This window comes from Protomyctophum bolini (assembly GCF_963924005.1).
Source record: "Protomyctophum bolini genome assembly, chromosome: 3".
In the NCBI taxonomy this organism is placed as follows: Eukaryota; Metazoa; Chordata; class Actinopteri; order Myctophiformes; family Myctophidae; genus Protomyctophum; species Protomyctophum bolini.
The window spans coordinates 21,713,720-21,727,152 of NC_137864.1; the positions used below are offsets into that span (position 1 = coordinate 21,713,720).

Consider the following 13,433-nt stretch of genomic DNA (forward strand, 5'->3'; position numbering starts at 1 on the left):
GACAGTGTAGTGTCTCAGTAAACTATAGGATCACAGAATGCAGAGAGACAGTGTAGTGTCTCAGTAAACTATAGGATCACAGAATGCAGAGAGACAGTGTAGTGCCTCAGTAAACTATAGGATCACAGAATGCAGAGAGACAGCGTAGTGCCTCAGTAAACTATAGGATCATAGAATGCAGAGAGACAGTGTAGCGTCTCAGTAAACTATAGGATCACAGAATGCAGATAGACAGTGTAGCGTCTCAGTAAACTATAGGATCACAGAATGCAGAGAGACAGCGTAGTGTCTCTGAACTAAAGAGGTGAGTGATCGTGGGCGAGATGGAGCTTTTAAAGTCGTCATTATGTGTTGAAGGACCTGACGGCCATCGGAGTGATGAAACCTGGACACAGAAAGAAGCTGATGACAGAGATCAGCACCATGCCCACCACCGACTGGCTGCCTGACCACAAGCCTGTAAGATACCCTGCACACACGCACGCACACATGCACGCACGCACGCCCGCTCGCAAGTTAGCACACACCTTTTACAGCTGAATGAAAGCATGTTTTAAGTTGACATCATTCAGATAAAACAATGTCTTGGACTAATAAGAACTCCTGTCCACCCTGCTAATAAATCCTATGTCAACAACCTTGGTGTGATGTCTGATTTGCCCCTTTACAGCTTGACAAGCAGTTCAACTTAAACGCAGTAGTAGTAGTTCCAGATTTGTATAATCACCACACAAAAAGTCTCTGTGTCCCAGACCTTGACAAAGTCATCCTGCCTTCATATTATATCACCCCACTTGGGATTACGGTATAAGTCCCAGGAGAGTGTAGAGTACAGTACACTCTGGCATGATTCACTCATCACTGTTCCACCTACAACTAATCCAAAAATGCGCATGCAGACAGTCTGTTGATACAGTAGCTACCAGGAAGATACGTAAGGGATAATATCTGGCTAGGTGGCCATTGTCGGGATATAATTCATAAACATACATTTATAAATTGACCCAAAACACACAAAAAAAGTATTCCTTAAGTGTGAGTTGATCAAATAGAATACATTTTCGGGTACTGCTTCATCTATTTTCTCACTCAAATGTTTTCAAAAACATTTTGAAGCTGTAAATGACATTGTGTGTCACAGTGTGTGTGTGTGTGTGTGTGTGTGTGTGTGTGTGTGTGCGTTTACATGGCTGTCATGTTGGAAACAGCAGTAAATCAAGCGGGGCGCAGCTGGTGCTCAGAGGGTTTGATTAGGCAGCAGTCTGTTATAGAGCGTAAACCACTGCAATAAACCACTGCAATAAAGCCCTTTCAAATAAAAATGTAATTGCCTGTGTGTGTGTGTGTGTGTGTGTGTGTGTGTGTGTGTGTGTGTGTGTGTGTGTGTGTGTGTGTGTAGGCTAACCTGTCAGAGTGGCTGTCTCAGCTGGGTCTCAGTCAGTACTACCAGGTTCTGGTGCAGAACGGATACGAGAACGTGGACTTTGTCTCTGACATCAGCCTGGAAGACCTGCAGGAGATAGGCATCAGCAAGCTGGGTGAGGCACGCACGCACTGAATAGGAGTAAGACTGAATGGTGTGATATTCGAAAGACTAAATCAAAATATTGTGACATTTTTTATACTGCAGCCAAGTCTATGTACTTTATGCGTGCCCCGAAGGCGCCTCTCACTTTTTTTTGCAAGTCAAACCTTTAAAGCAGTGGTTCTCTAGTGGGGTCCTTAAGTGCGTTCCAGGGGCCCCCAGATAAATTATTACTTAACATTGCATCAAAATGTTATCTATTCCTATCCCACGGTTACCCTTATTCCATTACTTACTTTAACCAATCTTCCATTAATCTCGGTTTAACCCATTCTGGTCAGGAACCCCTTTTGGTGTTTTAAGCATTGTTATACTTTAAGTTTAGATATTGAAAAATAGCATATTGAAAAATGCTATTTTTGAAAAATCGTGAAAATGTGCCTCAAATCTTTGAATATATATTATTACAGAGTGAACATTGTAACTCAAATCATTGCTTCTGGGGAGGTCCCTGGAACAACATATTTTCAGATGGGGGTCGGCGGCCAATTACATTATAATGTTTGGGGTCCTTGGCATGAAATATTAAGCACCACTCATACAGAAAACTGTCATGATTTAGAAGACATTTTTTAAATGTCGTTAACTGATATACAGTACTGATAGAGCAGACACATGATGCCATGATTATATGGGCACATTTCATAATAATGACTCAATCAGGTCAGCTGGTACACTTACCCTTCTCTATTCTCCCTGTTCTGTGGAAATTCTAAACCTCAGACTTCCCAGTAACTGACAACATTGACACACTTCCACGGAACTGCGCGCACAAGTTTAGTGCACTGTTCTGTGGAAGAAATTAACAAAATCTTCACTTTACTACATTACTAAATGCATGATCAGGGACCACATGCAATACCTTGTGGTCCACAGACCACCTGTTGAAAACCCCTGATCTAGTCTGAACCAATTAGCACTACATTTGTGTGTGTGACCATTAACTGCACGTGTGTGTGTGATCAAGATGTTTTTACTGAGCAAAAGTATCATATGCAGAGTTTACCATGTCCATTATAGTTTTTCGGACTCAAGGAGTCAAGTGTTAAAGTTGAGTCTATCTGTATCATAACAGCTTATATTAGTATCTATCTACATATCATTGTTATAAGAGGTGGTTTATGTGAATGCCATCCAGTGTCTCCATTTGTTAGCAGACACCACCACCTACTGGTGGTTTGTGTGAAGTGAATACACATCTCCTAAATTATTGTGAGCAACACACATTTCATTTCAAGCAATTAGCCATTATCACAAATCCACAAAAATTGAACTCATGGATAGAATGTTGTTAGCAGCTTGTCTCAGAATAGAGTTGGGTCTATTATAAAAAAATGATTTTATGTCTGGATACTAGTACATTCATGTGGTTTTGATTTTATTGTGGGTCGTCTAAACTAAAGCATGTATTTTATTTGAATCTTGTTGTAATGGGTAGAAAATAAATGTCCTGATGTAATTCTTTGAGACACATACGAGTATTCCAGGGCGTGTCCGAACCCACCATTCCTTCAGGGGGTGAAATGTCTCGGTTTGCAGGTGTTAGGAGGACCCAAGTGCAGGAACTCAGAACTCAAACAAAGGCAGGAGAAGAAGATCACATATTAACTTGACTTTACTTGGTAAATGACATAGGATATCAGAAGTAGGCTACATACACTACTAGCTGAACAGAAAAAGCAGACACTAACGTAAGATCCAGCCCTGTGAAGTGTGAACAAACACAAGGCAGAGTTTAAATAGTCACCCAACCTGGCTCAGCTGGTCCCCACAGGTGATGGCACTCAGGGCAATCAGAGTCAGAGGAACAGGACTTAGGGAAGACAGAGGGAGCAGAAATACCGCACCGGAGTGCACTCGCCTATTATAGTTTGCATTGCACAGTGCACTATTTCCAAACGCGCCCAGAAGAAAATCATACAGGCAAACAGGGAGGGGCTCAGGACGTGACCATGACATGAAAACTGAAAACAACACAGATTACCGCATTAGGGAACGTACACACATGGCTACATTTTCTGGATTATATTTTGACATTTCAAGGTGATTGCAACAACTACAGATGCCGTGAAAAATAAAAAACGGGGCCGCCAAATAATATTCAAAATTTTCTTTCCACCATTCTGCCAATAATCATATTGTGCGAGACACACATCCGAGTTTTTTGTGGGGTCAAAAAAGGAATCACGTGACACTGAACCACTTCCCCTATTGGCTCATACTAGCACATGACGTATGTGTTATGTGTACTCAGAAGAATAAAGTCTGTCTGTCTGTCTGTCTGTCTCTCTCTCTCTCTCTCTCTCTCTCTCTCAGGTCACCAGAAGAAGTTGATGTTGGGCGTGAGTCGACTGAAGGAGCTCCAGAGAGGGGGAGGGGCCAGCATAGGCTCCCCCCCTCCTCCCTCCAGGGGAGGGGCCATCATAGGCTCCTCCCCTCCCTCCAGCCCCCCCACCACTACAGAGGGCAGGAAACACCAACACAAGGACAACGCCCCGCCCCCTCCCAGCCCGCTGGCTAAACCCCGCCCCCCCCACCACCAGCCACACCCCACACCCCCCACGGCCGCTGCCAAACCGGCGTCTCCCAGGGCGCGGCCACGCCCCCCCGCACAGACGACCGGTGCGTCCGATTTGTCGGCGATGCTGCTGCGGTTGCCTGGCAACGGGGAGGAGGAGTCAGACTCCTCCCACCTGGAGACAGACTCCGCCCAAAGGTTATTATTATTATAGTTATGTTTATTTCATTTTTAGTTTTTGCATTCAATTATTGTTAATTCTGTTTTATTTGTTCAGTTTAATTTATCTTTATTATTTATATTATTATTTATACTTTAAAGACTTAGTTTTGGTTTATTATTCATTAGTTAGGGATTCTCCAATAAAAAATACCACAATTTTTGTCCTACCCGGTCTGTGTCTCAGGAGGGCTGTGTTAAAAAATCTAAATAGTATTTTAAAACAATATTTAGATTTGTATTATCGTGAGAACGATGGTTTCCATTTTCACATTGGAACTTTTCAGGAATAGAAACCCTGCTGTTACTATTAGCTTAGCTTGACATCGATGATGTCACTGGTGGACGGGTTTGAGTTTCTGAACCCATGAGACACAGACTGAGTCGAAGAAAATGGTGCTATTTTATCATGAGCATTACTTACTTACGCCTATTACCCCTTCTGGGGCTTAGGCTGTCGACAAGAGTTATCCAAGCATCTCCATCCTGAGCCAACACTTCCAGCTGTCCCCAAGTGTGGCCCATATTGTTTGCATCTGCCTCCAAGTCTCTGCGCCAGGTGTTTCGTGGCCGACCTCTCTTTCTTTTCCCTTGGGGGTTCCACTTGAGGGACTGCCTTGTGGTGTTTGAGGCTGGTTTTCGGAACATTAGTGAGGAGTGAGGACCAATTATATGAAGATTAAGGTTGAAAAGTGGTCCTTTTATGTTATATTATGCTAAAAACCTCAGTGTTTTAACTTGCAATACCCTCGCAGCCCACCAGTGGGCTCCCCAGCCCACAGCTTGAGTTATAATCCTTGGCTCCGCCCCCTTACAGATACGCCACCGTATGCCGTGGCGGCTCCACCAGTAGCTCCGCCTCCAACGACGTCACCGTCAACCGCAGCCAATCGTCCGTCACGCTCCGGCCCCGGCGGAAAGGCCGGCCTCCCACGCCGCCCAAGCGGGGGAGTTCGACCGCGGCCGGCAGCGGCGACGGGGAGGAGGGGCTACTGGGCCCGCCGGCCTATCGGGAGCGGCGAGCCAGCGACTGCGGCGGCCTGGCGGCCTCGCTGAGGAGGCGGGGCCAACAGCAGAGGTCAGAGGTCATGGAGAGGTCGGGCGAGGGCGAGTCCGGCAGCGTGCGCAGCCTGGCGGCCATGTTGGAGACCACCATCGGGGGTGGAGCCAAGACTCTGCCCAGGAACCTGGGAGGCGGGAGCAGCTACCTGCAGGTGTGTGTGTGTGTGTGTGTGTGTGTGTGTGTGTGTGTGTGTGTGTGTGTGTGCGTGCGCGTGTGCGCGTGCGTGTAACAGTAACACGTGCATGTCTTCCAGGTGAGTCCAGGTGCACTGCGTCGCCAGACGGGTTCTGGCGGTTTGGGGGCCGACGATGATGATGTCATCAGTCGGCGCCGGACCATCAGCGGACCGCCGGAGGGTTTCCCCGACGACCTCCAGATCGCCGCCTCAGCGTCGCCGCGGCAACCAGCCCAGCCCCCCCGCCCAGAGCCACGCCCCCGCTCCACCGTAACCACTACGACGTCGCCGGAGACTAGAGGTGGGGAAGATTCACTGACCTCCCGACTCCATACCGTTACCATTTGATTTATAATGCCATTCTTAAAGGTTAGAGGAGGGGATGATTCACTGACCTCCTGACTCCATACCGTTACGGTTTGATTTATAATGCCATTCTTAAAGGTTAGAGGAGGGGACGATTCACTGACCTCCTGACTCCATACCGTTACGGTTTGATTTATAATGCCATTCTTAAAGGTTAGAGGAGGGGACGATTCACTGACCTCCTGACTCCATACCGTTACCATTTGATTTATAATGCCATTCTTAACCTAAGAAAAAAATAGATTTGAGGCACATTTTCACGATAAAAAAAAAATAGCAGACCTACTCCCTAGATATCGATACCTAGGATGCAGATTCCATTTGAGTTGCGATTCCTAAATATATTGCGATTCAATTTCATATTGCGATTCATTGCCTTTATTATTCTAGAACATTTTAAAACAGATCTAAACAATAATATTGTTTAGTTTATTATGGACCATGAAAAGTCCAATCATACACTTCAATGCAGCCAGATAACGTCAGTCAGCCATGGACATGGAACAATAAATAAATACATAAATATCGAAAAACATCGATTCTGAACTTTATTAAATATCTCAATTTTCGCCCACCCCTAGCGGAGATCGTCGACGGCACAGTTACACTGCGGAGGAGGCCACGCCCCTCGGCGACAAGAGACGACGTTGACAACCGCCCCCCCGTAACCATAGCGACGACCGTCAGCACCATGACGACCGGCACAGACACCGTCCGCAGGAGGCCCTGCGCGACTTCCGACCAATCAGGGGCCGTCGTTGTTCAGAGCAACGGCCAATCGCGGCCGGGCACCGCCGCAACGACCGCGCCATGCGTCAACCAACAAGGTTAGAGTGGTTTGGTATTTACATTTTCTTTTAGTTTTAATTTCATCTTTAGAGTGGATTTGCAATTTCTTTTTTTTTTTGAAAATGCTAATAGTTATAGTTTTTTTTTTTTAAATTAGTTTTAGTGTTAGTTTTAGTTTCTATAGCCTACGTTAAGTTATTTGTCAGGTGCAGTATATTAAAAAGCATTGTGTAATGAAAACTTAACAAAAGATAGCATATAAAAATGTATTAATTTACAGATGAACCGCCAACCGCATCCACAAACTAGAACTAAGGGCATTTTTTCTATAATTTCAGTTAGTTTTAGTTACTAAACACACAGTTCAGTTAAAGTTTTTTTTAGTTTTCATTTAGTTTTTTTCTTTTTTTTTTTTATTCAGTTTTCGTTATTTTTTAGTTAGTTTTCTATTTATTTTTCGTTAATCCATCATAACTTTGTCAATCAGAGTCCGAAACACCTGGCGGCGGCCAATTGGTGAGCGGCGGCCTGAAAACGCCGGACCAACCGCAGCAGAACGGAGGCGTGGTCTTGCGGCGGAGGCCGCAGTCGGAGGCTCCTCCTGCTGATAGGCCGGCGGACGACAGCAGGGAGAGCTGTGAGTGGATGGAGGCCAGGAAGTGTCTGAGGCCGCCCGCCTCTCCTAAGCCAACCGCATCGGCCAGCGTCCCGAGCTCGCAGGCCGACGCCCCCACCCCCATGAGGAGGGTCCCCATACCGGGCCCTGACCCCCCCGATGCCGCGCCCAGTCCCGGTGAGAGAGAGAAACACACACACAGCTGCTTTCTAAAAGTCTTAATTGTGACGACCAATTAACTTTTTTCTCCGCCTCTCGTCAGCAGCAGCAGAACAGAAGCGGGCTCCTCCTCCGCCCGTCTCCCCGAAGCCCCGCGGACCCCCCACGGCCCCCAAACCCTCCTCCTCCAATAAGCCCCCCCAGCCAGTCACCTCCTCCTCCCCCTCCCTGTGCCTCATGTCACCTCCTGCCACCTCCCCCTCGCCCCAGGCCCAGAGCCCCTCTACACCCTCCCCCCATCCCGTCAAGCCCCCGCGCGCCTCCATCGCCGGGCTCTCCATCGACCTCCTGCCGCCAGAGGAGCAGGAGGACGAGGAGAGGAGGAGGACACCACGTGTCCACCACGAGGAGGAGGAGCGAGGGGAGGGGGGGGAGGAAGAGGAGGACAGAAAGAGAAGGGAGGAAGAGGAGAGGAGGAGGAGGGACACGGAGAAGCAGCAGGAAGAGAAGCAACGACTGGAGGAGACCAGCGCCTCGCTGAACGCAGCGCTGAGATCTGTGGAGGAGAAACACAACAAGTGAGTTGTGTTTAACGTTTTGACTCAAAAGCTGACTTTTGACTCAAGCCCCGACTATTCTTCTATTGGTACATTCTTGATTATTGAATGCATTATTTGATGTGGAATCAAACGGTAGCCCTTATGGTGTTATTTGGCCCAGATAGTCTTCTGGTGCTATAGAGCGTTGCAGTCCCGCCCCCTCGAGAGACCCGGAGAAGAATTCCCGTTCATTTTCCTCATAGACTTTTCAAAAAGTATTTGTTTAAAGATGTTTACGCCGCGGACAAAGCCAACTCTTGTCGTGACAAATCATGACAATAAACACAATGTTTTGGGCGGAACAAATAATTGTTTTTCTTCTTTGTAATTATGTGTTAGTTGTTATGATTTGTCACGACTCCAGTTGGCATAAAAGGTCTTTAAATAAATACATTTTTAAATGTCAATGGGGAAAATGCATTGGGAATTATTTCCTGGGCCTGGGCGTCGTCATGAAAGGGGGCGGGACTGCGACGCTCTATTATAGGCTAATAAGTCTATATGGTTAAATTAATCCATGCTATGTTCCGCCCCACAGCTCCCTGCCCAGCGACCAGAGCGCCTCCATCTTGGACGACATCGGCAACATGTTCGACGACCTGGCCGACCAACTGGACGCCATGCTGGACTGAAGACCCGCCCATTACCCCTCCCCCCTCCCCCTATCCTCCTCCTCCACCTCCTCCTCTGTCATGCTAACGGATTAACTTTAGCGTTAGCATTATTAGCGTTCCCATAATAATAATTATGGCTCCATGCTATGTGCATTGTGAGAGAGAGCACCCCCTAGCTGCGAGAGAGAGAGACAGAGAGAGCGTCCACGGATTAGGAGGAGGAGGAGGAAGAGGCGTGTCCTCTCAGTCTCCACAGCACCATCTAATGGTGGTGTTGGTGGTGGCGGCGATGAAGAGCGCAACTCTAAAAGTGTGTCTCCTTTTTTTTGGGAGGGGGGGGGGAGCGGGTGGCCCCGTGCGGTGTCCCAGCCCCACGCCTCATGCAACCAATCACAGCCGGAACCTTAATTAATGAGATGGGGCGCGCGTTTGTCCTGTCTTCCGCAAAAAACTCTTGACGTGGACAGAAATCGCTAAGTAAGACAAACAGACAGACAGAGGATTCGCAAACAAAAATATCAAAGCGCACACCGACGGACCCATGTGGAACTATAGATAACAAATAGTTCCACTTCCTGTCAGAAAAATGAATAATAAAAAAGCACACGGTCAGACTGCTTCCTGTTAGCCGTCTTGACTCCCGGCGCCGTTCCAACGGATGCTTCTTCTGTCTTCTGATTGGTCCCAATGCATTTCCTGGTCTGAGTGAGTGAGTGATTGTGGGTAACTGTGTGTTGTCATTGGCCGTTTGTTGTTGTTGTTGACATTGTTGTTGTTCTGCTGTTGTTTCCGTTGGTTGTCGGTTGTTGTCATAGTGTGTGCGTGTGTGTGTGCGTGTGTGTGTGTGTGTGTGTGTGTGTGTGTGTGTGTGTGTGTGTGTTTGTGTGTGTGTGTGGCCCCCACTGATCCTTGCCTCTCCGATTGTCGCGCACAATTATTGCTGGTGGGTAGTTGATTTTCAGACACACAGGCAAGCACATGTGCGCACACACACGTACACACACACACACACACGCACACACACACTCGCAGGCACACACACACACACACACACACACACACACACACACACACACACACACACACACACACACACACACTTCTCCCCTTCTCTCTCTCTATATACATATATACACATTATAAATGAACACACAGGCTGTGTCTTGCTGCAGTGTTTTTTTAAACAGATTCAACCTACTGTGCTGTATATGTATTTATTTATACTGTACTGTATAAGTATGTAATATACTGTACTGTACATTTGTTTATTATACTGTACTGTACATTTCAATGCTTTCTATTGGTATGCAATATACTTTCCGTTTCAACTAGCGATGCACCGATATGGTAGACTGCAGATAACCCACACACCAACATAAAATCTACAGCTTGGTAGACTGCAGATAACCCACACACCAACATAGAATCTAGAGCTTAGTAGACTATACAGATAACCAACACACCAACATAGAATCTACAGCTTGGTAGACTACAGATAACCAACACACCAACATAGAATCTACAGCTTGGTAGACTACAGATAACCAACACACCAACATAGAATCTACAGCTTGGTAGACTACAGATAACCAACACACCAACATAGAATCTACAGCTTAGTAGACTATACAGATAACCAACACACCAACATAGAATCTACAGCTTAGTAGACTATACAGATAAGATAACCAACACACCAACATAGAATCTACAGCTTGGCAGACTACAGATAACCAACACACCAACATAGAATCTACAGCTTGGTAGACTACAGATAACCAACACACCAACATAGAATCTACAGCTTGGTAGACTGCAGATAACCAACACACCAACATAGAATCTACAGCTTGGTAGACTACAGATAACCAACACACCAACATAGAATCTACAGCTTGGTAGACTACAGATAACCAACACACCAACATATAATCTACAGCTTGGTAGACTACAGATAACCAACACACCAACATAGAATCTACACCTTGGTAGACTACAGATAACCACAAAATGTAGCCTATGCTTATCAACAACGGATAAATATTTGCTACTGCCATCGGTTAAAGTAGCTATAAGCAATAATATGTCAACATTTTAATGACCTTTCTTTTTTTTGTATTCAGAGAGCAGGGTAAAACGCTGCACAAAAAAGTAGTCTCTGTGACTTCAAAGATGTTCCTAGAAGCTTTGTCACTGGTCGAAAAAAAAACGGTCACAATGACTAACCAATCAGGCAGTAGACAGGCATTTCGACCAATGACTGAATACAAAAAAAAAAAAGTCGTTAAAATGTTGACATATTAATGCTTATGCTTATACCAGCTTTAATGTTTGATTTGCCGATACAGACATGTGAGCGATACATCGGTGCATCGCTACATTCAACACAGAAACCTGGCTCGGGTTAGACTCGAGTGTTTTTTTTTCTTTATCCAGAAAGCTTCTTCAGAATGAATCCCCCCCCCCCCCCCCCTGACAAACTGACTCTGTTCTCCCAGCCCCGCTCCCTCCACCCAGTGAAGTGCGCCCCCTGTATTCCATAAAGTGGAACAACCACCCAAGTGTTCAACCCCAAATAAATAATAATAATTAGACTTGTATTTTTATGCTTTGAAAATTATATAATATAATAATATATGAGAGACAAATGGTTCTATGTGAATAATAATTATAATGATAATAATGGTATTAATGAATAATACATGATTCTATGGGTTTTTTTGGACGTGCTGTGAAGGAATTTGTGCCATGGTTGGATTCATGTACAGCTCTGTGATCCGCAATTAAATGTGTTATTAACAACCACCATGACTCCTGTGTGTGTGTGTGTGTGTGTAATCTAATATACGGCAACCTTCCCCGTGTTTCTTTACTAGTCCGGCCCAGAAGAACACAGTTTGCCGGCCACTGCTAGAGAACTGATCATGAGGTCATATCTTCCCTTCTTCTCTGGAGTCCTGCCTCAAAGCAGACCAGAGGTAAAAACCTTCTTCTCTGGAGTCCTGCCTCAAAGCAGAGCAGAGGTAAAACCTTCTTCTCTGGAGTCCTGCCTCAAAGCAGACCAGAGGTAAAACCTTCTTCTCTGGAGTCCTGCCTCAAAGCAGACCAGAGGTAAAACCTTCTTCTCTGGAGTCCTGCCTCAAAGCAGACCAGAGGTAAAACCTTCTTCTCTGGAGTCCTGCCTCAAAGCAGACCAGAGGTAAAACCTTCTTCTCTGGAGTCCTGCCTCAAAGCAGACCAGAGGTAAAAAACTGTCGTTCCCTGATGTCATCGCTTTAGGGACACATGCATCAGTAAGCAGGAACTGGGGATGGCAATGAAGGAGCGCATGCGCGCGTGCATGTCCAAAACAGCTGCTTTTCTGTTTAGATTCTGACATTTTATTTATGAAGCTCGCCCCCAAATCATGCAAGGTCAGATGATCCAACAAACAACAACAAAAGGAGAATCGTAGATAAACAATCAATGAAACAAGAAAGATTTTACTTCAAAAATGTATCTTGTTATTTTTATGATGGACAAAGAATATGTGGGGTTCTATGTGATGTTATGCTGTATGAAATATGCGGGAAGAATTTGCGCCCTTTTTGACAAAGTGTTATCCCTGCATAATCTGCACCATTTGGCTGATTATGTGGTAAAATAATGATGCGACCGCATAATCACATGTTTGTGGATACAGAGACCATGAGGTTGAGCGCAAAGGTGCATAAACAGGACTGAGAAGAATGACAAAAACATCAACACTAGAGAGAAAAATGAAGAACTGACATTATTGTCAAATTCCACACATGTTGTATATTGCCCCTTTAAGACCCTTTGTACACCACGCAAAGTGAGAATTTCCAGGGAAAAAAATTATAGAAACTGAGTCATTGGCTACGTTTACATGAAGGGTGATCATTCCGAATAAATACTTCCGAATAAAATACATCCGATGTAATGTTTTTTGCCGCGAGTTTACATGGGAAATGGTCATTCCGAATGAGTGTTTATATGGAGAAGTGATAGAAGACATGATACATGTTAATTCACGTGAAACTACGCCATCTGTTGGACACATAAAATATAGGCAGTTCATTCATTGTGACTTTTTATTTGTAGGCCTACTACTATACTTTGTATCTACAGCACGGCCAGGGCACGCAACGCAACACTGATGATTATTATTGTATCGGGTCGCTCGTTATTTTTGAGAGAGAGAGAGAGAGAGAGAGACCGTTGAACACACACACACACACACACACACACACACACACACACACACACACACACACACAGATCAGGGGTATCTCATCTGCTGCTGCTCCACGTTTTTTTTGTGGATTTCGGATCTGAAAAAAGGAACGAAATAACGCGCTCTATGTGCAAACTCCTCGGCGCCGACAGCGCGCCTTGGATATTAGCGCCTTGGAGCATGCTCAGAAAGACCAGAATGAACTTACATCCGAAGCAGTGTATACATGAGTCAAATTTCTTTCAATCGCATTGAAAATCGGAGTAATCCGGCCAGTGACATCGGAATGGTTTTTAGATCGCATCGAGCGTTTTCATTCGGATGTACGTTTTTGTAGGTGTTTACATAACAACGTTTAATAGGATTGAACTTCTATTCGGAATGAAAAGGGGATTTAACTGCTCATGTAAACGTAGCCATTCAGTCATTCAGAATGTAGTCTAAAGCTACAGTATAAACACACAACAAGCTACAGTTGTTTCAGTCAGATAAC

General features: G+C 45.4%; 1 protein-coding gene across 1 annotated transcript in view; it reads left to right on the plus strand.

Moving 5' to 3' along the window:
- LOC308312349 (uncharacterized protein) overlaps positions 1–8,727 on the plus strand; it is a gene marked incomplete at its 5' end in the record, with an annotated part of 59,105 nt that extends 50,378 nt beyond the window's left edge. Inside the window, 10 exons of the mRNA XM_080758954.1 lie at positions 358–459; positions 1,400–1,538; positions 3,902–4,301; positions 5,140–5,536; positions 5,639–5,861; positions 6,508–6,753; positions 7,203–7,508; positions 7,603–7,884; positions 7,975–8,068; positions 8,628–8,727. Of these exons, the coding sequence (XP_080615080.1) occupies positions 358–459; positions 1,400–1,538; positions 3,902–4,301; positions 5,140–5,536; positions 5,639–5,861; positions 6,508–6,753; positions 7,203–7,508; positions 7,603–7,884; positions 7,975–8,068; positions 8,628–8,721 (2,283 nt within the window). The 3' untranslated portion in view covers positions 8,722–8,727. The remainder of the gene's footprint in view (positions 1–357; positions 460–1,399; positions 1,539–3,901; positions 4,302–5,139; positions 5,537–5,638; positions 5,862–6,507; positions 6,754–7,202; positions 7,509–7,602; positions 7,885–7,974; positions 8,069–8,627) is intronic.
- Between the last annotated feature and the right edge of the window lie 4,706 nt (positions 8,728–13,433).